This window comes from Grammomys surdaster, unplaced genomic scaffold, assembly GCF_004785775.1.
Source record: "Grammomys surdaster isolate TR1022 unplaced genomic scaffold, NIH_TR_1.0 203, whole genome shotgun sequence".
In the NCBI taxonomy this organism is placed as follows: domain Eukaryota; kingdom Metazoa; phylum Chordata; class Mammalia; order Rodentia; family Muridae; genus Grammomys; species Grammomys surdaster.
Window position 1 is genome coordinate 3,100,071 of NW_021604648.1, and position 24,471 is coordinate 3,124,541.

The 24,471-nt window shown below is 48.5% G+C and overlaps 1 protein-coding gene across 1 annotated transcript in view; it reads right to left on the bottom strand.

Moving 5' to 3' along the window:
- Window positions 1-17,683, bottom strand: part of LOC114623965 (olfactory guanylyl cyclase GC-D) — a 36,887-nt gene extending 19,204 nt beyond the window's left edge. Inside the window, exons 1-8 of the mRNA XM_028770710.1 lie at window positions 17,584-17,683; window positions 13,879-14,637; window positions 7,212-7,507; window positions 5,397-5,751; window positions 3,905-3,989; window positions 3,244-3,340; window positions 3,036-3,164; window positions 1,867-1,947 (exon numbers count right to left, since the gene is read on the bottom strand). Of these exons, the coding sequence (XP_028626543.1) occupies window positions 1,867-1,947; window positions 3,036-3,164; window positions 3,244-3,340; window positions 3,905-3,989; window positions 5,397-5,751; window positions 7,212-7,507; window positions 13,879-14,637; window positions 17,584-17,590 (1,809 nt within the window). The 5' untranslated portion in view covers window positions 17,591-17,683. The remainder of the gene's footprint in view (window positions 1-1,866; window positions 1,948-3,035; window positions 3,165-3,243; window positions 3,341-3,904; window positions 3,990-5,396; window positions 5,752-7,211; window positions 7,508-13,878; window positions 14,638-17,583) is intronic.
- Window positions 17,684-24,471: the final 6,788 nt, after the last annotated feature.

Here is a 24,471-nt window from a genome sequence, read left to right on the forward strand (position 1 = left end):
GGATAGACAAGTAGATGGATGGTTAGTTAGATGGATGGATGGATGGACGGACAGATGGATGGATGGATGGATGAAGGAATGAGTGGAAGCATCATGGTTGGATGAGTAGGAAAGCTGTCAGTATCTCCAATAGTTAGATCTAGGTCTATTTCTCAACCTGACTGAAGCCATTGATCTGGAAACTACTCATTGTCTCCCCAGCAGCCTGCAGGATTGCAGGAGGAAGGAGAGCTCAAGGGTTCCTGCCTGAAGTGAAAAAGAGCAGCCCCCTGCCCCAGCCCAGTGGCCGGGCCCAATCAGGACAGAATAAACCCTTGTCTGGCAGGGTTTTCTTCACAAAGATGACTCAAGACTCAACTAAATGTTCTCCTTCCTCTGACACACCCAAGGCAAAACATGCACAGAGAGATAAGAATGACCTTGAAGTCTTTGACGGTCCTGCCATTCAGAGGAGACCTCTGATCTCCCCCCACCCAGCGTGTGCTCAGTGACTAATTGAACTGCTGAGCACAGTGGAGTGGTCTTGTATGTTTTGGGGTTCAGAGACTAGTTTCCACTTCCCATGGCTTGCAGCACCCCAAGTACAGAGTCCTTCTCTGGATCCAGAGAGCTCAGTAGACACCTTCAGAGTATAAAAATGAAGTCACATCCTGTGGAGTTTAGTCCTCAACTGCCCTGCCCACGATGCAAATGAAGCTCTTCAGTCCCTCTGGGCCGAGAAACCACAAGGTTTTCTGCAATGATCCTGATAGTAAATATTTTAGGCTTTACACATCCCTGTCACAAACACTCACTCACTTCCACCACTGTGCCAGGGAAGCAGCTATAGACAATACACAAAGGAGAGAATGTGGCTGTGTCCCAACTTTTTTGTAAAGACAAGCCTTGGGTCGGATTTGACCTCCAGGCTTGCCAAGTTCTGACTGCTCAGCTCCATAGACTGAGCCGCACCCACTGCAAAACTGAAGAGCATCATCGAACAATCAAGTCCTAATCAAATTTCTTTCTTATGAAAGTATAAGATGTAAAAAGCATCATTGATTTTAGACACAGTATTTTTGAGTATACTGCAATACACCAATAGACAGCCAGAAGGGCACAATAAAGGCTCTGGGAAGTTCTGTGGCCACCCCAAGCAACCTACAAATGTGGTTGATCCCAGTGTAAGATCTTTTTTCTTAGGGAAGCTGCTCATACTGGCTACAGGGGAAATGCCTAACTACCTCCAGCCACTTAATCTCTTTGAACTTCACTTAAGATAGCTGATGCTGGGAATAACAATACAAAATAACAAAAGTCGCAATGCAATGAAATTCCCCTTTCTCAAAGGCATGTCTTGCCGGGGACAGCTCTAGGCTGTTCTATACACCCCCTGTCTCCCTCACAACCCTCCTGGGCTGGGGAGCATTGGCTCTGCCTTACAGGGAAGCTGGGTGTTCTGTGGAGGCAGGGCACCACCCGAGGTCTTCCTGGGCCCTGCCCTTCATCCCTCGTGCCTCTCTGATCGTGACAATCCTGGGGGAAAGTCAGTGATAATGTCTGAAGCTGTCTCGGGAACACCTTCTCCAAAGCCTAAGACTCTGCCTGGCACACAAGGAAACAGCAGATACAGGGTTGGGCACCAGGAAGCAGGCACAGGCTGAGGACATGTGGTGGTACCCAGGTTCTATTGCTGAGAGAGGAAGAGCTGCCCCCAGATAGTTACGGTGAGGCTTCTGTTAGGATGTTGACATGGCTTGGGGAATGCTGGTGTGTGAAGGTGACCATGCCACTGATGAGAGGCTGGCTGGGTGGTGATCATGATGAAAGGGACCAATCCAGACCAGTGAGGGTGTCCTGAGTACGTGCCTCCCTCTAAGGTCCTACCTTTCTCAGGAACTTGAGGCTACTCGGCCGCAAATCAGGAGCCACACCTGCTTCAAACGTCTTCAGCCATACCCACTCCCCCTGTTTAAGCAAAAACAAGAGTTTGCCTGCTATAGCTCGATAGCTGGGTGAACTCAGAACACTCCCACTACCTCTTGGCTTCTGTGTCTACCCCACGTGCATGCCCTCTTCTGTGTTCTGAACTGGGCCTAGCCTGGTTAATGGGAACAGTAAAAAGACTTCTGTGGAGACTCAGGGTGGGCCAGGGGCAGGCTTTGGCTGGTGGACCTGAAGACTGTTCATCACTTGACCTCTCTGGAGCTCGGTGACCTCCGAGCCTCAGCTTCCAAGTCTGCAAAGCAAGGCAACCAAAATGTGGGGGCTAAGGAGGTACAGGTAGGAAACAGGGTTCAAGCTGGAGTATTTACCATGAAAAATTCAGGTACCTTTGATAAGCTAGCTGTGACTAGGGGTTTCAGAAGAAATGTGAGATGAGGCCCAACTCTCACTGTGGTCCCTAGGGGGTTGCCTCCTATGTACAGCCTCACCTGCAATAGCCTCTGCTGGCTATTGTGTTTTGTGCGTCATGAAAGCCTCCTTTTGGTAGGAAAAGGAAAAGGTGGGGTTGCCCAGGGGGAAAGGTGGAAAAATAAGCAACAGGGGCCTCATGCTGCTTCCTATGGAAACAATTAGCCAAGTTCAGTAACCGTGGCAGCTGTAGGCAAAGAACCACGTATTAGTAAGTAGTTGAACTTGAGACTAATGGTGCCTGGGTAGCATTGTCTGTGTTCTCACCAACGTGACCTTGCTTGTTTGACCTTTCTCTCTATAGGATCCTGTCAGCCAGAGGCCCAGCTTCTATCTGGAGATGTCTGTGGCTGAGTCCTGCTTTATGGACTGGGGATCTCACTGAGCAGGGGGGGTGACCTGGGCCAAGGCCAAAGCTAAGTGGCTGAGACTGATTCCCAAGGTCAGCTTGTGGACCATGCTGGCAGGAGCAATGTGTCTTTTCCTGTTTCCCATTTCTGAAGCTGTTGTTCCTGTGCTGGGGCAACCAGGAAAACCCCCAAAGATGGGGCTCCCAGAAGCCTAAGATTGTCCTTGATTGGCTTCTTCCAAACTGGCCACAGACAGTTCCAGGCCTGGTATGGGGTGGTAGCAGCCCTCACCTGGTAAAGGGCCACGTTGGTGTGCTCCAGGAAGGCTGGTAGTCTCTTTGATGACCCCTGTGTCACCGACCTTGGACTCCCACCATCCACCATGCTTCTTGACTCACTACCACTGTCCACATGTGACCTCTGGGACAGACACAGGGGGTGTCAAGAAGCTAGATGCAGCCTGCCCCTCTGCCTACCCAGCCCAGGTCTGCCCACTCACCTGCCGGCTGGGAGTCTGCTGGAGGAAGGTGAGGTCCTGAGATGTCAGCAGGATCCGATGGGGGCCACGAAACAGCTGCAGCTGCTGGAGGCCTAACCTGAGGATGAAAAGAGGGCCTCAGTCAGACTCAGCACCCACCTCCCCCTCCTTGTCTTTCCACATCCCATTCCGTGCCAGCTTCAGGGCTGGCAGGTGCTGAGTGCTGCTGATACAGAGCCCATTGGCCTTGGTCTCAGGTCTACAACTTCCCAGGGCCCGATGAGCCTACTGGTGTGTAAACCAGTTTCCTTAAGGCTTTGTTGGAAGTGAACATAAACTGCTTCCAGATACGACTGAGGCTCAGGAGCATCTGAATTCAGGTACATAGAGGGGAGACATGTTTGTAAAGAGAAGTGGTCCCTGGGATGGGCCTGGCTAGCCCCTCGCTGTATGAACAGGAGCCTGAAGCTCAGAGGCAGAGTCTCATCCAGTGTCACAGGCTTCTTCCTCTGGCCTCAAACAGACCTCTCAGGAGGCAGCCAGGACTCCGAGCTCTTCTTGAGTTGAGGGAAAGGAGGCTCTGAGATCTAGAAGTAGAGGTGAGGAAAATCCCTGTAGTTTGCCAAGGGAGATCCCATAGGACAGGGACTCAAAGAGTCTGAGCCAGGCTGGCCAGTCTTACCTGATAAGGTAAGCAAGGAATCCACCAACCAGTGCCAGGACACAGGCTATCGTCAGAGTCAGGAGACTGCCCAGGGGCTGCACACCTATGCAAGGAAAGACAAGGGTCACTAGTAACCTGCCCTGCTGCTGCCTTCTCAAGTCCCTATCCTATGTGGGGCTCCAGCCATCTCTGACTGTCCCAGGCTGAAGGCCCTGGGGGGCCCAGCCTGGCTTTGTCTGTGGGAGGACAGAGTCTTTGTCCTGATCTCTCCTACTTTTGAGAGTGAGCAGTGGTGGGGCAGGAGGCAGGAGTCACTATTCATAGAAGAAAAGAGGGGCAGGTGAGCAGCTGAGGGCTCGCTCCTCCTTCCCCAGGAGGCTTCTCCATATTCACGTTTAGTCTGGAGGCCGATGGTCCTGCCTGGTTGGGCACTGAGATGTAGGATGTTCTGGGGAGGAGCTGGTGTGTAAGGCGTGCTTGCTTGTACAGAGCACACATGTGTTACAAAGCAGATGTGGTCAAGCAAGCTGAGGTGGCACCAGGGTCAGGAACGCAGTCGTTCCTGTCAGGGGAGGTCTGATGGGTGCCAAGTGTTTGGGAAGATGTAAGAGTTGCTGTGTCTGTTCCGGGTTGCCTGAGCCTGGACAAAAGGAGGCACAGAAAGTTTGAGGCGGGACAGGGACACATACAAGTCTGGTTAACACTGTCACTGCCACCATAATGATCACGTGTGCATTAGAGAATGTGCATGTATGTATGTGCCTTTATACATGTATGTAAGTTCATAGTCACATGTGTCATAAAGGATGACAGACAGGATGGATGAATGACAGAACGCAGAACTGTGCGGGTCTCTTGCCCCACAGACCCCAGTGGTCATAAGGAAAATGAACCCTGTATTGGAGTCAGCAGATTTGGGTCCAGCATGAGCTCAGCCACTGCCTTCCTGTGGGACTCTGGGCAGCTCATCAAGGCTTTCTGAACTTTCATTCTTTAGTGGTGTCTACGGAGGGTAATGGCCTACGCACAAGGCTGTGGGCACTTAGGAGAGCTATAAGCTGGGAGTATCTCTAGCCCTGATCATCCAAGGGAGGCCTTGCTGGTCTCTCCTGGTGCGTGGTCAGGCTTCCCCATGAATGGTCATAGCTCTTCCTTATAGTTGCTCTTGCCTCCTCTGTAGGATTGATTCCCCACATGGAGAGCTTTAGAGTGAAGCAGATGAGTAATCGTAGAGAGATGAGACATGTGGGTGGGTGGGTAGACGGGTGAGTGGCTGGGTGGGTGGTGGGTGGATGGAAGGATAGGTGGGTAGGTGAGAAGATCGATGGATGGATCGATGGATGGATGGATGGATGGATGGATGGATGGACAGATGGACGGATGGACAGACAGAAGATTGCATGTAAGGAAGGATGGGTGGGAAGATAGATAGAAGGAAGGATAGGTGTGTGGATGGATGGGCAGATGAATGGCTAGACAGATTAAAGATTAGTGGTGGACAGTGAATTACCTCTTACGCATAGAGTGTTGGGGTTGAACCAGCAGCTGGCATCATGGACTGGAGGACTCCCTCCAGGAAAGTGTATAGCTTTTCCCAGAGGCTGCACCTGCCATGTGCTTGTGTCCAAAATGTGGGTAGGAGCCAACTGGCTTCCTTCACCATCTGTGTCCAGGATGATATATTGAGCTAGCCTTCTGCCTTTCCCATCTGTCCGGATTCTCTGGCTAAAACCAGCCATATCAAGAGCTCTTATGTGGTCCCCTAAGTGAGCCCCTGAGAGCCCCACTCCATGGGTCTCAGAGTGGTTCAGGGCATGGGCCAACAGGATGACGGCATCATAGATAGTTCCAAAGAGTGGGGACACCTGTGGGAGAAAAAGTCCTCCGTCCTAGTACCCTGGACATCTCAGGGGCCTGTAGGATTGTTTAGACTGTTGTCTCCTCCCCGACACAGTCCCCGTTTTGGCCACACATTACCCCAGCTCCACTGAGCAGCCCCACTGTCTCCATGGTTACCATCACTGCTGTGCTACCCTCTAACTCAGATGTATGTCAAAGCTTCCAAAAGCAAAACTGTGGTTCTAGCAGGTTCTGTCTCTTTGCTTTGTTCAGTTCCTCGTCTGGATGCTTCCTGATTCCTCAGGGCTCCACACACACACAGTAACAAAGTGAACTAAATTCTATTTTTATATAAGGACAACAGGAGATACATAAGCAAGAGTGTCCTTGCCCAGCAATATATGACAATGATATTATATATAATGTATGTGGCATGAATGTGACATAGAAAGATGCTTTTAATTTTTGGCCCATCAGGTGACACCTGGTCCACTCAGGTGTCATCTCCTTCTGGGGGCTTCCTGACCCATCCTGTCCCAGTTGTCCTCCTACTCCACCTCCTCTCCATCCCTCGACCCTTGTCTACTTTCTGGGCAGTACCATCACTTTGGTTTATCATGTTTCTTGGTTGCTGTTTGTGTTCCCAACAGAATGAAGCCTGTCTTGCTTATTGACAGGTCTCTGACAGCTGGCATGTGATGATGTCAGATTTCAAGAGATGAGTAACTGCCTTCAGCACCTGCATCCCTGTAGTACCCCAAGCCACTTCTATTTTGCTTCATTAAGAAGCAGGTGTGGTAGTGCATGCCTTTAATCACAGCATGCAGGAGGCAGAAGTAGATCCATCTCTGAGTTCGAGGCCAGCCTGCTCTACAAAGTTCCAGGGCAGCCAGGGATACACAGAGAAACCCTATCTCAAACAAACAAACAAACAAACAAACAACAACAAAATCAGAAGCAGGCACTGGAGTTCAGCTGAATCTGGTAAGCCAAAACCAAGCCAGTAGCCATACCCCACCACTAACACTTTCTAAGTCCCAGGGGTGACCTCTAAAAAGTCCACTCCCAACACTTTCTTCTTCTAGTGTTCATAACTTGCTAGAGATACTGAGTCAGGAGAAGTAAGATGTCATGAGAGGAAGAGTGGCTGGAATCGAGTACACTGTCACTGATGAAATTACAACAGAGCAGAAGGGAAGATGAGGGATGGGGAGGGGAGAGAGAGAGAGAGAGAGAGAGAGAGAGAGAGAGAGAGAGAGAGAGGAAGGGAGGGGAAGGGGGAAAGGGAGGGAAAGTGTCCACAAGCCCACAGGCCCATACTTAGGGCTAGGCAGGCAGACACAGGTCATGTGACCATAGTGGGATGCGGCTGGCTAGCCAGGTGGGTCACTAGCCCAAGCCAGAAAGACCTGTAACAGCTAAAGTGTGCAGAAACACTTGCCCAGGGCCCCACCCTTTGTGGCTGGAGAGAACCTGAGACACTCACCTGCTCTGGCTCCAAGTTGGCAGCCGCCTCTTCACTCATCTTGGTAGCAGTGAAGGCATGGCTCTCAGGACTGGACTCCAGACTGATAGTGAGTACTGCGTCGTAGGCCGCCTGAAGGGGCCCACGGTCATCCAGGACCAGGTAGGAGCGGTTGCGATAGGGCAGAGCAAAGAGCAGCGTGTCGTAGGGCAGGAAGACTAGCCTCCCATCTGTCAGGCCCTCCTCCCAGGCGCAGTGCAGCAGGGCGGTCTGCTCCAGGCCTCCGAGCAGCGCCGAGTGCATGCACAGAACCACAACTGCAGGGGTGGACATGCAGGGTCACCTGTGCACTCCAGCTCTTGTCAGAAACCCAATCCTGAGGCCCTCAGAGCTTCCAAAATCTGTGGTCACACTTCTAGCCCCAGCCCCAAAGCATACTGGGTACAAGTGAGATTTCCCCTCAATCTAAATGAAATTGTGACTGAGGCCACCAAATCCAGGTAGAAAAATATTCTCTCAACCAAGGATACCCTTATATTAAGATGATCCTCTGACCTTTCATCCCAGAAACTGCACCAGTTTCTCGACCTCTCGACCCTTGGGCCTTGATAATTACTGATATTTATCTATGGTTTTTCCAAGTGCCCTTACATTTAGTCATTCACTAATGACTGTGCGGTATACATGCATAATGCCAGCACTCAGGACACAGACACAGAGGCAGGAGGATTATGAGTTTAAGGACAGACTGGGCTTACATGGCAACATCAAGCCTATAACCAACCAACCAAACAAACAAACCAAACCCTCACCACAGCACGAAGATGTATGTTTATTATTATCATCCTTTCAGGAGAGTAAACTTAGGCACAGAGAGGTTTATGAATTTCCCCAGAACATGTAAGCACCTTAGTAGTAGAGCTGATCCTTGAACCCAGGGCTCACTACCAGTTTATAATAAAATGATCTGTGTGTGTGTGTTGGAATAGAGTCTTGTCATATAGTCCACGCTGGCCTTGAACTGTAATCCTCCTGCCTCAGTCCACCCAGCACTGGGATTATAGATTTATGGCATTGTGTTTATCTTAATGTTTTAAATTAAGATGATTTGCATATCAGAAATCATATCCTTAAATGTGTACTCTTTTGGTTGTTTGAGTATATTTTCAAAATTGTATCACTGCTATTTAATCTGTGGGAGTGTTCATCACCCCACAGCTGCCCCTGCCCTCCCTCCTAGTCTATTGTCCATCTTCATAGCTTGTCTAGTCTGGATATTTCATCTGACACGTGATCCTTAGTATCTGACTTCTTTTACTTCAAGTACTCCAGGCCCATCTTGGTGACAAGTGTCAACAATTCATTCTTTATATGGTTGTATAATAATCCACTGCCTGACCACATTTTACTTCATCCATAATCAGCCTATAAACTGTGACCTTGGGTGACACCTAAAGGTCAAGCAGATACAGATACATACATTTTGCCTTCGTAAAAGAAATATCCTTATGGTTTGGCTGTGAAGGGTCTGTCCCCAGAAGGATCATGTATTGAAATATAGGTCCCTGGTTGGCGGACTCCCCCTTCATTCCACAGATGGGTTTATAGTTGGTGGTATTGTTGGGAGGTGATGGGATGTGGGACCTAGCTAAAAGGAGTGGGTCACTGGGACCACGCCTCTGAAAGTTATCCCCGTCCCCTTCCTGACTCTGGTTCCTGGTGTGCCAGGCGGTGAGTCACTGCTCCCACCACCAGGATATCCTGTCTCACCTCAGGCCCCAAAGCAATGGACCCAACTGACCTTGAACTGAAAACCCAAGGAAAGCTTCCCTCCTTCGAAGCTGTTTTTCTCAGGGACTGTTGAGAAGTCGTCTACACCACAGCCTCTAATTGCCTCCCCAGGAACAAGATGGAGTGACCCCACTCAGGGTAAAGGTCCACAGACCCACTCTGCTCCTTTGCTCCCTTCCCACCTCGGGTTCCTGACAGGCTTATAGCCACGGCAGAGAAGGCCATCTTCGCTGAGATGAAGTCAGGTCCCAGTTGTCATACTTTTTCTAGAAAACCCAGGAAGATGGAGCTAACACAAAAGACCAGAGGTCTCCCTGCTGGACGGCAGGCCCCTTGTTACACAGAAGTCAGAGCGGAGATGCAGGATGCAGCCCTTTCCTTGGCTGAGACCCCGAGTGGCTGGTGCTGGGCTGGTGACCATGAGTTACCTGAAACGTAAGCCGCGGAAAGAGCTCCTGCCAAAAGAACCACTGGGATAGGCTGACTAAGAGCCATAGCCATGTCCTGCCTACTCTGCCACTGTTCTATTCAGGCCTCTCTCCCAGACACTCCCTTTCTCTTAGGAAGCATATTGTATTTGGCCACAAGGGGGAGATGAGAACCACATAATTAAGGAGAAAACCAGTTCGTTCAGGGCACTTCTCTTGACTGGCCATATCCATCTCCTCTTCAACACCCCACGAACTCAGAGTTTTATACTGCCTTGTGCCATTGAGGGAACTGTGGAAAAGCACAGAACATTGAAAAGAAAGAACACTGAAAGCACAGACAGGTTTTGGTGACTGCCAGAGGCCACACAGCCATTAGGTCCAGCAGGGGGCGCACAGTCCCCTTCACTGTTCTGCCTCCTGTGTCTGAATGTAAGCATCATGGCTGGAACTCGGTTCCTGCTGTGGTGGCAGTGAGTGGCCTGGTCTCACAGCCTCCTTAGCCACCCCCACGCTGCTCTAGCTGTGAAGAGTAAACCTGTCCCTTACCTTCTTTGGCCATGAGCTGTGTTACCTGTACAGTACTAGCTGGCGCTTCTGTCTTCGATGCTCCTTCTTCATCTCCATTCTGAGCTGGCTTCTCATTCACTGCTCAGTCCCACCCTAACATCACCGTCTCTGGGAAGCCCTCCTCACCTCCAAACAGGTCATCCCTTTTGGAGTCTGTTTTTTCTTCAGTTTCAGGTCCCTCATAGCCAAGACCCAGCCTGTCTCTGCCGTGTTCCCTGAGCTCAGCTGGAGGTACATTTCATAAAACCGACAATTCAATTGTTGATTCAAGCATCCCCAGGCAGGAGAGGTAGAGCGTTTAGTCCCACTCATAAATAATAACCACATAAATGATAACCACTCCGGTTTGGGGCTGGGCTCTTGGCCAGGATCCAGGAGCCTGGGCTTGAGCTTTCTGAGTGAAGATTGTTGAGTTACTTGTGATAACTCATGTATCAGCTGACAGAATCCACTACATTGAAGTGGTGTGGGGACCAGAGCCAGTGCCCTCATGGCATGAGGGCAGAAATACTGAAATGCAGAGAGAAATGGCACCTCAGGCCGGCTACTATCCAGGCTCACTTGAACATTGCAGATGTTTCCACTGAAATGTTAAGAGTAGTTAAAAAAAAATCCAACCGACAACCTAATCCTGGATGTGTAAATCCCAACACAGAAACACAAGAAACATGAAAGACCAAGGGAATGTGATTGCCTGAAAATCATCAATTCCGCATAAAGCGCCCACAAAAGAGAACGGAACAGAGAGAACTCTGTTCTGGAAAGTTCAGAAGAATAAGTGTAAAATGTTCAAAGAATCAAAGAGTCTACAGAGGAATTACCGTCTGAGTTAAGAGAGAACACAGATAAACAGCAAGTGAAATAAGTCAACACATGATAAAAGGGGTACAATAGAGAGGGACACTGGAGAAAGAGAATGGAGAGAAGGCTTAGCTGGTAAAGATGCTAGTCCCCAATGATGCAGGCCTACAGCCTGTACTCAGTCCCCAGAACACACATGTGTACCATGACACGGGCATCCACACACTCACATCACACACACACACACACACACACACAAACACAAGCACTCCACCACCACCACCATAGTCAATTTAAAAAGAAGTATTGGAAGAAGTCAAGTTCAAATATTGGAAGTGAATAGTTCAATAACCCAAAAAAAATTCAGTGGAAAGTCTCAGAGCAGAATGAACTGAGTATAAAACAGAGAATACCATGTTTTGAAGTCGAAGTACAAGAATTCAAAGTTTCAGACAGTGGTGAAGATAAAATAGTAAGAAAGTGTGAACAGAACACACGAGATCAATTCAGTGCCAATACATGAGATCCACTCAGGGCCTCACAGGACTAGATCCACTAAGGGCCACCACAGGACTAGATCTGAGAGTCATGGACATGAAAAGGAGAATTTCAAGTTAAATAGATGGAAAATACATAAAAAATCAGACAATTTCCCAATCTTGTGGGCTATTCAAATACAAGAGGCATTTAGAATGCCAAACAAACAAGACATCCTCATATCATACTATAGTTAGAAGATAAATGTACCACATTTTTTGAATCCATCCCTCCGTTGAAGGACATCTGGGTTCTTTCCAGCTTCTGGCTATTATAAATAAGGCTGCTATGAACATAGTGAAGCATATGTCCTTGTTATATGTTGGAGCATTATCCCATGTGCAGTCACCAAAGGTAGACGCTGATGTGGATGCCAGGAAGTGCATGCTGACAGGAACCTGATATAGCTCTCTCCTTAGATGTCTGCCAGAGCCTGACATATACAGAGGTGGATGCCCACAGATAACCACTGAACTGATCATGAGGTTCCCAATGGAGGAGTTAGAGAGAAGACTGAAGGAGCTGAAAGGGTTTGTGGCCCCATGAGGAGAGCAACAATACCAACCAACCAGAGCTCCCAGGGTCTAAACCACCAGCCTGGGAGCACATAGGGAGGGACCTATGACTCCAGCTGTATATGTAGGGGAGGATGGCCTTGTCGGGCATAGGTGGGAGAGGAGATCCTTGGTCCCATGAAAGCTGGGTGCCGAGTATGGGGAAATTCGAGGGTGAGGAGGTGGGAATGGGGTGGGTGGGTGGGGGCACATCCTCATAGAAGCAGGAGGAGAGGGGATGGGATAGGGGGTTCCTGGGCATGGTGGAATGGGGTAAGAGTATAACATCGGAAACGTAAATAAAATATCCAATAAAAAAATAAAAAAGAAAAACAAACAAACAAAAAACCCAACAATTCAGTCAATGAAAAAAACCCAAAAACCAAAAACAACAACAAAAAGAAGACAAATGGACAGAACAAAGAATGTATGTTAAAAGCTACAAAGCTAAGCACAAAGTCACACCTGGGACAGGTCTATCATAATAACAGCAGAGACTGAAATACAGTCCATAACCTCTTAGCTTTAGAATTTCTGTTGAAATCTGTTATTATTGTGATAGACCTGAGAATATGGATTATTATACTCAGCAAAGCTATCTTTCATATTATCGTTCTATATAAAAACAAAAGTAGAGAAATTTCTAACCACTGAGATAGCACAATACACAATGAGAAAGAATAAACTACAGTAGAAAAATATATAAGCAATTTAGAATTGGGAAAAGATCAAATATTACAAAAATAACAAAGTAATAGAAATGAATGCATGCATTCTTTTTTTTTTTTTTTTTTTGAGACAGGGTTTCTCTGTGTAGCCCTGGCTGTCCTGGAACTCACTCTGTAGACCAGGCTGGCCTTGAACTCAGAAATCTACCTGCCTCTGCCTCCCAAGTGCTGGGATTAAAGGTGTGTGCCACCACCGCCCGGCCAGAATGCATACATTTCAATAACAATGCTGGATGTTAACAGCTTCAATTTATCAATATGAAAGACATAGAGTTAGATAAACAACAACAACCATCTGTTTGTTGTCCATTAAAAACATGCCTCACTGACAAAGACAGCCTTTGGTAGAAGGATAATAAAAGACACTCCAAGTTAATAGAACTAGAAAGCAGGCAACTATAACAATTCTAACATCTGGCTAAGTAGACTTCAAATGTTAAAAAGTCAGAAGAGATAAAGAAAGTATGTTTGATAAAGGAATGATCTCCGAGGAGGCTGCTGCAAATGTGAGCACACATGCACCAACCATTGGTACATCTGATCTTGTAAAACGGTCCACACTGGATGTAAAGGCGCTGATTGATCTAAACACAGTAACACTGGATGACTAATTGGCTGCATTTTGGGACACAAAGGAACTCTTAACAAACAAATAAGAACCCTGAAATAATTTTATTTATTCTATCTGATAATGATAGAATAAAATCGTAAATCAATAGCAAGAGAAACTACCCAAGCTGGAGACTGCACAGCTCTGTACTCAATAATGAATGAATCATCAAATAATTCAGAGAGTGAATTTTTAAATTTCCAGTATCAAATGAAAATACAATATAGCAGAAGCTGTAGGATACAATGAAAGTAGCTCTAAGAACTACGCATATTCATATATGGATACACACACACACACACATACTGTTCTATTTTATTTCATTCTCAAATCTATTCTTTTCATTCTCCCCTATTTCTTTTTTACAATGCTAGCCGTGATGAGATCTTTGTAACACTCCTGGAGCTTTTATTCCAAGGCAACCATCAAGGATGCCCTAGGCTTCAACAGTCAACATTTGAACCAAAACTAGGATCCTGTTGTTCTGCCTGACTGCTGTGTGAGAAGTTCTTTGCTCTCCCTGACAAGGGAAGCCTTCAGCAAGGATGGCTCACAGGACCATTGCTGAGATACTAGGCCAGTACTCAGCCCAGGTGACACCGACAGCGCCTCCTTGTGGCCATTCGAAGTCCAGGCTGCCTACAGCAGGTAGGGCCCTGATATACTTACTTTTCAGACCATGCACACTGTGGAGCTGCTTGCATACCTCCGTGGCCCCCTTCTCTCCAGGTCCAAAAGAGGTCACCAGTCCGATGGGCAGCCCATGGGCCCTGAAAGCTGCGGCCAACTGCTGGGCTGTGGTTACCCAGATGTCCTGGTGAGAGGACACAATGGCCAAGCGAGCCCAGCCAAAGTGTCTCATGAGAGACAGCAGCACATCGGCTGCAGAAGGCAAAGTGGGCACTAAGTCACCTCCTCCCTCTGGAGCTCCACAGGTCCAGGAGAAGAGGGACTTGCCCCAGCCTTGGGCCAGCAGGGCTGCTGCTGGGCAGTACCCAGGATTGACAGGGCCTATAAAAGCAGCCACTGTGTTCTTGTGGGCCACAAATGTGGCCAGGGCATGAGAGGTGTCACAGCCTGTTGAGAGGACCTTGAAATCCAACTGTGAGCCCGGCAGCAGTGAGGCGTCCTGATTGACTCTATCTACAGCCAGCTGGGTAGCCATGTTGGGCAGGGCCTGGGCAAAGATGGGGTCACAGTCCCAGGGACCCAGCACCCCAAAGGTGAAGGTCTCTCTTGCCCATGCTGACAGGGAAAGGGAGTCAGCCCACAGTAGGACTCCCCAAAATACCACAGAGAGGACTGATATGGAAGAGACTGTCCTCATATGATTGACAGTGAGTCCCAATAGGCCCTGGCAGGGCAGGTAGGTCTTCCGGTGTGGTGCTGTCCAGTCCTGGCCTTCCAGGGGACAGCCCTGCTGCAGACCTGAGGAAGGATATGGATAAACCTTGCTGTCTATCAGAGTCCCAAGCATGGAACTCAAACAGGATGTCACCTATAGGATAACATCCAGACCCAACCCCTTGCCTCCACCCATAGATCCCAGGCTAGCCTCTGGGTCTCTCTGAACCTTGTTTTCTTCCTCTGAAAATATGGACAACAAAACTGCTCAGAAGCCTTACTGTGGTGATAGTATGGTGTTGTGGACAGCCCTCAGCATTATGTCAGTGCTTAGAGACTCAATGTCCTACCTCGTTAAGGAGGAGCACACTTTCTCTGGCCTGTTGCTATTCTCTACAAGCCTAGCTCCACCCAATGGCCCTGGCTGCTGAGCTCAAGGCTCTGGGAGCAAAGCACATTGTGCCAAGTGCAGCAGCTCACCTGCTCACCGAGAGAACTGAAGCCAAGGAGTTCACATTACCAGGGAACTCATTTCTCACATCCTTCACAGACCTGTCTGGGCCAAATGGCCTCTCCACCCCACTGCATAGAGGAAGAAGCTAGGGGAACCAGCATAGTGTTACTAGAGAGATGGAATATGCCCCAAGTCCATTTGGCTCCTCTCCCACCCCAACACGACCTTCTCAACCAGGACACTTGGACTTCCCTCTGAGAGAGTACACTTGGCTCTGTCCTACAAAACAGCCGTAAGATTCCTCTACCTACGGCCCTGCTGGCCAGACTCAGTGTCTCAAGAATCCTGGAGCCAGCAGCCTGCAGGGGCTCACAAAGAACTGAAGACCCTAGCAGGTCAGCTTCAGGATAAGGCAAGGACCGGCTCTCACTCCTACTGTGTCTGATGTGGGCACAGGGTCCACATCCCTTGCCATTCCCTACTCTATTCTTCTGTTAGAATACCACCTTTAAGCCTTTCTTGGCCTCTGCCTGGAAGAGCCATAGCATCTCCTCCATTCACAGGGCTTGGCTATCTTTCTGCCCACATCACTTTTGCAGTCATCTTGAGAAACCCAGCAAGGAGTAAGATCCATCTGGTCCCCGGGAAACTGGCAGGCGAATAGAGATGCAGAGCCCAGCCAAGGGAGAAGAGAGCCATGAGTTGGCCATAGACAGGAGGATGGATAGGGACGAGCAAGGGCAGTGAGGGCCTCCTGGAGGAGGCCGTGCTCACGTCAACCCTACACTTGGAGACATAGCTCAGGGGAGGGGAAGGTTTTCTTTGAGTGTCACCAAAAGGGGTCTAGGTAGAGCAGCTCTTTAGAAACCATGTTTGATGTAGATGAGAGGCCTGGAGCCATATTGAAGACACACTCATGATCTCCTAACTAGGCACTGAGGTTCTTTGAGCCTCAGTTTCCCAACCTGCAAAATGGAGGTGCAAATAGTTACCTGGTAGGTTATGGAAACTAGATTGCATCGTGTCTATGGCGGGATGAGTGCTCTGCACTTACTAAGTGCATCCTGCCTCTTCCTCATTACCACCCACCATCTTCAGATCTTTGAGGGAGGCAGAAGATGCAGAGAAAGCCAACTAGGAAGAAGGGAGAAGGTTGAGTCTCAGCTTCCTGCGAGGCCTCAGCTCTCCAACTGTGGAGTTTCCAACACTGCACTGCCGACTGAAGCTTTCAGTACTCTGCTTCTCCCCATTCAGGGCTGGGGAATGAAAGGCTAGTCTTCTGTTTGCCTCTGAGCCCTGTGGGCTCAGCCGCCCTCTGTTGTGATACTTAGTGGTCTCCTAGCACCCAGCAGAGGTCCACCTGCCCTTGAAGTGAACCCTTTGGGGCTGTGGGATGAGCTCTGGATGTACAGAGTTCTTGTCTGTCTCTAGCTGAGAACCAAAGTGTGAGCCTTCAATGTTCTAAGTGACAGTCACTTCCCTCACGGTCTTATTCCTGAAGTACCTCTAATTCAGACTTTGCTGGGGCATCCCAGAAGCTACCAAGCATATGCTTAACTCAGTTTTAGAGGAAGAAGCTGATTATGGGTAGTATAGTGACTTGTCCGAGGTCTTACAAAAGGTGGGACCAAATCAAAACCAGAACTTAGGCAACAACTTCCCAGCCAAAGACAAATCCCACCCCACCTCACTTGCTTTGTTTGTCTACCTATCTATCATCTATCTATCTATCTATCTATCATCTATCTATCTATCTATCTATCTATCTATCTATCTATCTATCTATCTAATATGGAACATCAGATCCTTAAAGATGCTGATGTCTAAGTTAACCTCTATGTGTTCAGATGGGGACACTTCAATTTCAACTCAGAAAGAAGGCTGTACTTCCCTTGGTTCTGCAAAAATACCTGTTGGACCCCTGACCTAAGGTCCTGCTGGTCAGACTGCCTCAAGAGTCCTGCAGCCAATGGCCTACAGAGGTGCACAGAGGGCTCATGGGCATTAGCAGGACACAGCAGGGGCCACCTTTCACCACAGCTCTGTCCTGATTTGTAGCACAGGGTCCTGACCCCTTTCTGGGCCCTGGTTTCCCCAACTGTGCAAAGAGAGCTCAGTTTGCATCTTAAAGTCTGCAAACGTCCTTTTGTACTGATGTTCCATGGGCTGGTAGAACATGGAAACAGAGATCTCTGCCTCTGAGCTTAGCCATGTTTACCTCCACCTATTGATGCAAAGTGTGTAAGTTCCCCTGGCTCTTTTGCACTGGGCACAACAGGTTAATGAGCAACCCTGAAGTGGAGGGACATCATATTCTTTTTCGGATTTGGAGATGGCCTTTGGGTTACCCACAGGTTGCTTGGTTTATGAAGTCACACTCATGGAGTTGAAGGTTCCCATCAGAGCCCTGGAGCTCAGAGACAGAGAAGGAAGCTTTTGTCTGCACAAGGGCACCAAACCAGAGAGAATGACAGCAGTGCAGGGGACAAGGATGGAGAATTCCTATCAGCCCAGAGTCACCCTTCTACCGCCAGCCTGGCCCTTTTTGCTCTCTTTTCTGCTCCGAGCAGACTCACCTGCCATGATGGGCTTTCAGAGTCGACACCGGATCTTTGTCAGCCCTGAGGGTCTCACACCAAGGTCGTCAGAGGTCAAGCTTCCTGAGCACTCTCTGACCTGGGACCTCCCAGGTCTGTGGTGTCTTAGCCACTCATTGATTCAGTTATCTGCTGGCTTCCCGAGACTCCTGCCTGGGGAGTGCTTCAGATATGGCTCATTCCCTCCCCTTAGGATTCCAGAGAAATCATCTGGAAAATTGAATCTGTTCAGACACCATGACTCTGGGGAACTACCTGAGAAAGGAAGAAGTTAGGATGGGAGGGAGGGGGAAAAAGTAAGAGGGTGTGTTCAGCACTGTGGACAGCTCTGGTCACTCTGGGGTGCCCAGAAGACAGGGAGTCCAGAGCCCAGAGTCCAGAGGTGATAAGCATCCCCCAAGTGACAAGCACAGTTCATTCTACCCATAGTGGCACAGTTATTACTTTGCTTTAGAGATATTACAAAGTCTGGTCCAGAGAAGTTAGACAATTGGACCAAGGGTACAGAACCAGTAAGGAGGAGCATGGTTAATTCCAGCTTTAGGCTTCTACTCTCCACACCATGCTGGTCTTGCATGAGATGGCTTTTTGTGGCTAAGACCTCAGTCCAGTGGGCTTGCCTACATCCCCCCTCCACTACTCCCTCTGGCAGACCAGCTTTTCTTGAGGTCTCTGTGTTCTGCTAAGGGCTGACAGCATATTCCACCTCCCCTTTAGATGACTTTGTCACCCAGAAATGTGCCTTGTTTTCTTTGTCATCTTATTCGTTCATCTGGAACTTACTAAGAACTCGCTTCCCATTTCCTCCATGGAGTGAGTCAAAGCCACTTTCCCCCTTCCCTCAACTAGACCCCTACTCCTGCCACTTTCCACAAACTCATTTACCCCCCCCACCCCCCAGGTGCTGTGCTGGATAAGTGAGCCCCATTGACATGTGGAGAAAACAAAGGGTTTTTTTTTCTCTTAATAGATCTTTCCTAGCAGGAATAAAGAGGGGCACAAGAGTCAACAAATAGTAATTTTACTGCTGAAAAGTGACAAATGTTATAAAATGAGGTGACGAAAATCAACAGTACCAGATACACAATTCAGCATAAGAGTTTTATATTATTATGTAGTCTTCAGCGTGGCTTTAACAGTCAAGAGAGGCAGGTATGGGGCTGGAGAGATGGCTCAGTGGTTACCATACACTCCTCAGCACCAATAGCTGAGGTGTTTTTCTTACACAGAACTTAAAAAAATCCTGAATTATATATCTTTATATCATATTACATATTTCCACACACTATTACCCCATGGATTCTGTAGGTTCTCAGCTTGAACTCAGGGTAGCTGGAGACCTCGGCTGCATGTCTGAGAGGCTTCAATCAAGGATCCAAACCTTAGTCTGTCTCATCTGGAAACTCCACCAGGAAGTTTCAACCTCTCCTGGTCATGGGCCATAGCATCCACTTCCCTCTTAAAGCCAGCAGCTCAGAGTCTGCCAGCAAGCCAGCTTTATATGGTATAACGTTAATTGATCTGACGCCACCACCTCTGCCATGTTCTTTGGAATCCCTCACTCATGGGGATTGGGGCTCGCATGAGGCAGGTACCATGAAGCATATCACAGTCTGTTAACCGCATGCCCGCAACTGTGGGAGAAACAGCCCGAGGAGATCCAAAGATAAAACGTTTTCCATAGTGAGCAGGATCAGAGATTGACCCAGGGCCCAGGCCTCACTGCATACTCGTCACCACCTCAGAGTGCTGCTTGGGGGGACTGTAGCTGCCCCCCACCACCCCGATTCTCTTTCCTGCTCTGCTCCATGATCCAGGTGGGACCTGTCCTTTATCTGAGCCCGTCTATTAGGAAGGTCCCTGTGGAGTCTACTGCAGGACTGACAGTGGCCTGTGACACTTCTGCCTTTACATGGCTGCTTGGAACAAAAACCACAAGATGACTTGTGGTCCAACAGGGTGACTTTCACTCAAACACATCAACCATCATTGGGGACAGGACAGTTTTTTATAGAAGGAACACTTATATTATCATAAGCCTGTTGAAGCTGCCAGCTGGGTGAAACTGAGCTTCCTTCCTGAAGGACCTGGGTCTAGTCTTTACAGGATTAGCCAGGATTGTAGGATGAGGCAATTCTTGGGGATAACATTCTGTATTCTTACCATAGCCCTTCTTGCAACCTATGTGGCACCAACAAAACCTCTCTATAAAGACTGAGATCTGTCACTTGGGCTTACGTAGTGGCTCCCTTCTTGGATTGACCTGGGGTCATGGGAAGTCTATATGTCTGAGGATAAGTCCAACCCCCTTCATCAGAAGGACTGCTGGAGGTGGTAGAGCAGTGGTTCTCGACCTGTGGGTCGCGACCCCTTTGGACGTTACTATCAGATATTTACATTATGATTAATAACAGTAGCAAACAAAATTACAGTCCTGAGATAGCAACAAAATAATTTTTATGGTTGGAGATCGTGAGGCACTCTATTAAACGGTGGAGGCATTAGAAAGGTTAGGAACCACTACTTTACAGAATCGAGGTACTCCGAGCTCCAAGCCCAAGATCTTAGAAATGGCAACAAATGAGCTTCCTTTAGCGTGTCTGTGAAAGAGGCCCCTCTATCTTTACTCCTGACCCACTGCTCTGACTATGGGAAGACACATTTGGCCGCTAGACTGTACCCTATCATGCAGAATCTTGTTCCAACGGTCTCTGTCACAGTCCCCTGTACTCCCTTTCTCTGTCCCATCAGCCAGATGCTCTTGGGTGACAGAGGCGAAGCCAGTCAGCTCCTGTTTCCGTGCTTTTGCAGTACAAGGCCTCCTTCAGTCATGGGCAACGTCGGATGCAGGTAAAAGGTGATTGAGGTTTCAGCAAAAGCACTAGGGGAGAGAAAAACAGTTGTATGCGCAGTTCAGCTTCTAACTCTCCACTCTTCCGAGAGGGAGAGATCCGATAGAGTCAGCCCATCTTCAGGTAGGAGCTGGCTCATACCTTCCCCGCTACAGGAAACGTTGCTCAGCAGCGACCTCTGCTGTTGTCAGCTTGGATACCCAGCGATGCCTAGTCAAAGTCCTCAAAATGGAAGTCCATGAGTCAAGTGCGTGTGTAGGCTACATTCTGACTGTCAACCGTACTTCCACCTATTGATGGAGCCCTAGGGTGTGGCAGAAACAGTTGGCTGACAGCCACGGATCGTCTTGTATAACTAAGTGCTAAGGAAATGCACACACATAGCATATACACACGCACAACAATAATAATAAAGTATTAGATTTGGTGCATGCTATCTGGTGCCTCAGATCAGTTTCTTCAGTAGCTCATGAGGTGCCTTCCTACAACAGCCAAAATGATGAAGTGCATCAGGAGCACAGAAGCTTTTCCGGGGGCCTTGGAAGCTGCAGGAGATAACTCTGCAGCGTTGGACTTCCAGGTGCGTGCCGTGAACCTTGCAGAATGACCAGCTTCCTTTCATCCCTCTCTGAACAGTGTTCCCATGTGCTGTTCCTTGATGTGGATGACTGCCGGGACACTGCTGCAAACTGTGAAGTCAAAGACACACTGATTTTCCACGTCTCAGAAAAGGAATCAAAAGCTGGATGAAGGTTTCTGGAGATAACAAAGAAAAGCTTGAGGCCACTGTTATAAATTTGCCCAATCATGTCCCAAAAAAGCTAAATACCTATCAGCTGTTTAAAACTTGTCGATTTTAATTTGTGAAAAAATATGAAGTATGGAAATTCATATCCAATTACCATTTGCTTACAAATGACAATAAAATATCAATTCTACTCTTTAAAAATTAAATTAAAATTTTAAATTAAATTTAATTGAGAAGCAATGCTCAAGGTAGACTCTGGTCTCCAATCCCCCCCCCGGGGGGGCCCCCCCCCTCCGCCCCCCCCCCCCCCCCCCCCACAAACACACACACAGAAAAGGGGAAGAAAATGGGATGGAGGGGAGGGAGGGAGGGGACAAGGAAGGACAGGCGAACATGGCTTTAGGCCATCTGGGCCCTGGGGGACAACTCCTGAATTGTTATCTCTCCCTGACACTTACCACTGTGACAGGTAGGATTCTGGCTACTCTTTAGCACCAGGTCCAATTAACAAAATGGCAGCAGTATAATCTGCTGCCATGATGCTCTGTGGGCTATCCAGCTGATCCAAGGTCCCCTTGAGCCCTGTTATGACAGGGAACTGGAGTGCTGGATAGCTCTGGGGACCAAACAATAGAGACCTCTGTTGTTCTGCACAGCGCCTCTAATGTTCTTTCAGATAGGAATGGGAGAGAAGACATTTGCTAGGACAAGAGCCACAGAGCAGATGCCAGGGACTGTGCTCACTCGGTCCAGTACAGACAGGTAACACGGAAGCTTTCTTTGGCATCACCTCAGACTGCATTGGCGACAACCACCTTTGTCCTCCAGGACCCCTCTAACCTTTTCCTTAGTGAAAATGCAAGTACAGGTGCCAGAGAGATGGATCAGGGGTTCAAAGCACTTGCTGCTCTTCCACAGGACTCAAGTTCAGTTCCCAGAATCCATGCTGGGCTGCTCACAATGGCTTGCAACAGCCAGATCTAGAAGATCTGACTCCCTCTTCTAGTCTCCATGAGCACCTGCATACACATGCCGTGAGTACATGCACACGCATACATAATAAATAAAATAATTAGTTTGCAAAAGAAATGCTAGTTGTTAGGGGTGTGACAGGCCTGTCCCCAGGCTTCTCATTTACTTCAGGATTTAGGGATCTGGCACTGCTTTGTCTTTGCTCTCTGGGCAGGGGACGGATGGGTGGGGTGGTTCAATGCCTCTACCTTATAGTTTGTCTTCTAGAGCCCTGTTTCCCATATCAGAGAAGCCAGATGCTGAGCTGGCTACTTGCTGTGCATGCCCACTTTCATCTGTTCATTCTGGAGCTGGGTAAATAACCACCACATCCTCCATTAGGAAGCCTCAGGCCAAGACTGCTCTGCTTGCTCTTTCCTAGCAGCTAGTGCTCAGTGGCAGTCAGAGTCTGTGTCTAGTCACCTCCCAACTGTCCTCCTCTACGGAAAGGCCAAGAGCATCCACTTACCTCAAAGGGGCTCAGTATCCACCCTCATCCTATCCCTAGGAGGCTTTGAGACTGTGAATGGCAATCTGCGAGCTGTGTGGGAAGCAAGACGCCCACACTGTGTTGACTACAGAGAGCTTTTGACTGCCAAGGAGAACTGTAGAAGGCTGCTAGCTCTTTCTCCCCAGGGATGATATAGTGATCAACACAAGGGGACAATTTGGGGGATCCCTGGACCCTTAATCTGCTACCCACTGACAGCACAACTTCTGATCCATCCTTGCTCCCTCTCAACAGCCTTGACATAGAATGCTGGGTCAGACAGCAGAGACAGAAGGTTTCTAGGAGCCCCTGTGATGAGATCGGCTGAGCAGGTGGGGGTCAGGATGGCCACACACATGACCCCAATAGATCCTCAATTCCTCAAGATAAAGGGGTAAATGAAGGCAAGATGGAAACACTGCCAAGGGAGAGACTCATCTTATAAATGCCGTTGGTAAAAACACCAAGAACAGACTCAAAGGTCCAGTCAGAGCCCAGTGACAGCTCTTACTTTTGGTTAATCACTAATTTTGAGGTCATGCAACTGGGCAGAACATTCTTAACTCCACACTAACTTTGCTGTGAAAAACAACCACTTTCTCTGAGAACACCAACTCTTCTTGCATATGTCTGAAGGGTGACTGACCAGGAGAAAGGCTTAGCATCTCTGTCTTCATAGTGTGTTTGCCCCTTTGCTACTTTGCCCTGGGAGCCAGATTCTACTTGACTCTGTACATAGAAACACATTTCTCATTTATAGTGTTCTGCCCGTGAACGATCATGCGGAGTTCACTTGGCCTAATGCCCTCTGGGGCTGGAACGGGCTCTATCTCACCTGCTGCTTACTCAGTAGCCCAAACACTGGAAGTCTTTCTTCCTATCATAGGGCCAAGGCTACAAGGCCAGGGCATCCTCGAGAGATGGTGGAGCCAACAGCAGAAGCAACTCAGCAGCTCCTGGGCTAATATAAGCACCCCGCTAGCTTGCAAACCTCAAGGCCAGTTGTTTGAACACAGAGCAAAAAACATCTTTTGAAAGGATACCCGATTTAGCTCACTGCAACAGATCAGTGGAATGTTTGCCCTTTCCTCCCTTCAGTGAGCAATCTGGTTACCGCTTTCAGCCAGTGTCGCCTCACTTCTTTCTCCTCACAAGACCGAGCCCTATTAACATCCTGTCTATCCTTTAAAAAATGATTTTATCTTTGGAGTCTTGGATTGAATCCAGGACCTTGCATACACCAGGCAAGTATGGTATCACCAAGCTGCACACCCAAGCCAGTTTGTCTGACCTGTGACCTTTGCGTTTGTTTTATCTCTTAGTTCTGAGTGAAAACATCCCACTTGTGGTGTCAGGGACACTGCAATTAGTTAAGGATCTTCCCAGAAACACTTCCACAATCACTCTGTACCCATCGGCTCACTCTGGTAATTGTGTTTCCCCATTTCCTCCTGATGGTCAAAAGCTCTTCCCTATCTAGACTCCAAGGCTCCCATTACCCACACTGATATCAAAGAACACCTATTACCTCACCCCTACAGTCCCTTCTGGCTCCCTGAGGTCTACAGCAAGAGCAGGGCCTCACCCCATGCATGCATTCCTCTTTGCCCCGTTGGAGGGAGCGTCCTTCTGCTCTCCTAGGAGGCTAGCGGGCGCCATAGACTTTATCTGGTTCAGTGTGTCTGCTTCTCTTGGTCTCCAGATGCTTCCCTCCTCCTGTTCTAAAGAGGTTCCAACATTTCTTCTTTATGAGTGGGGCCACTGTT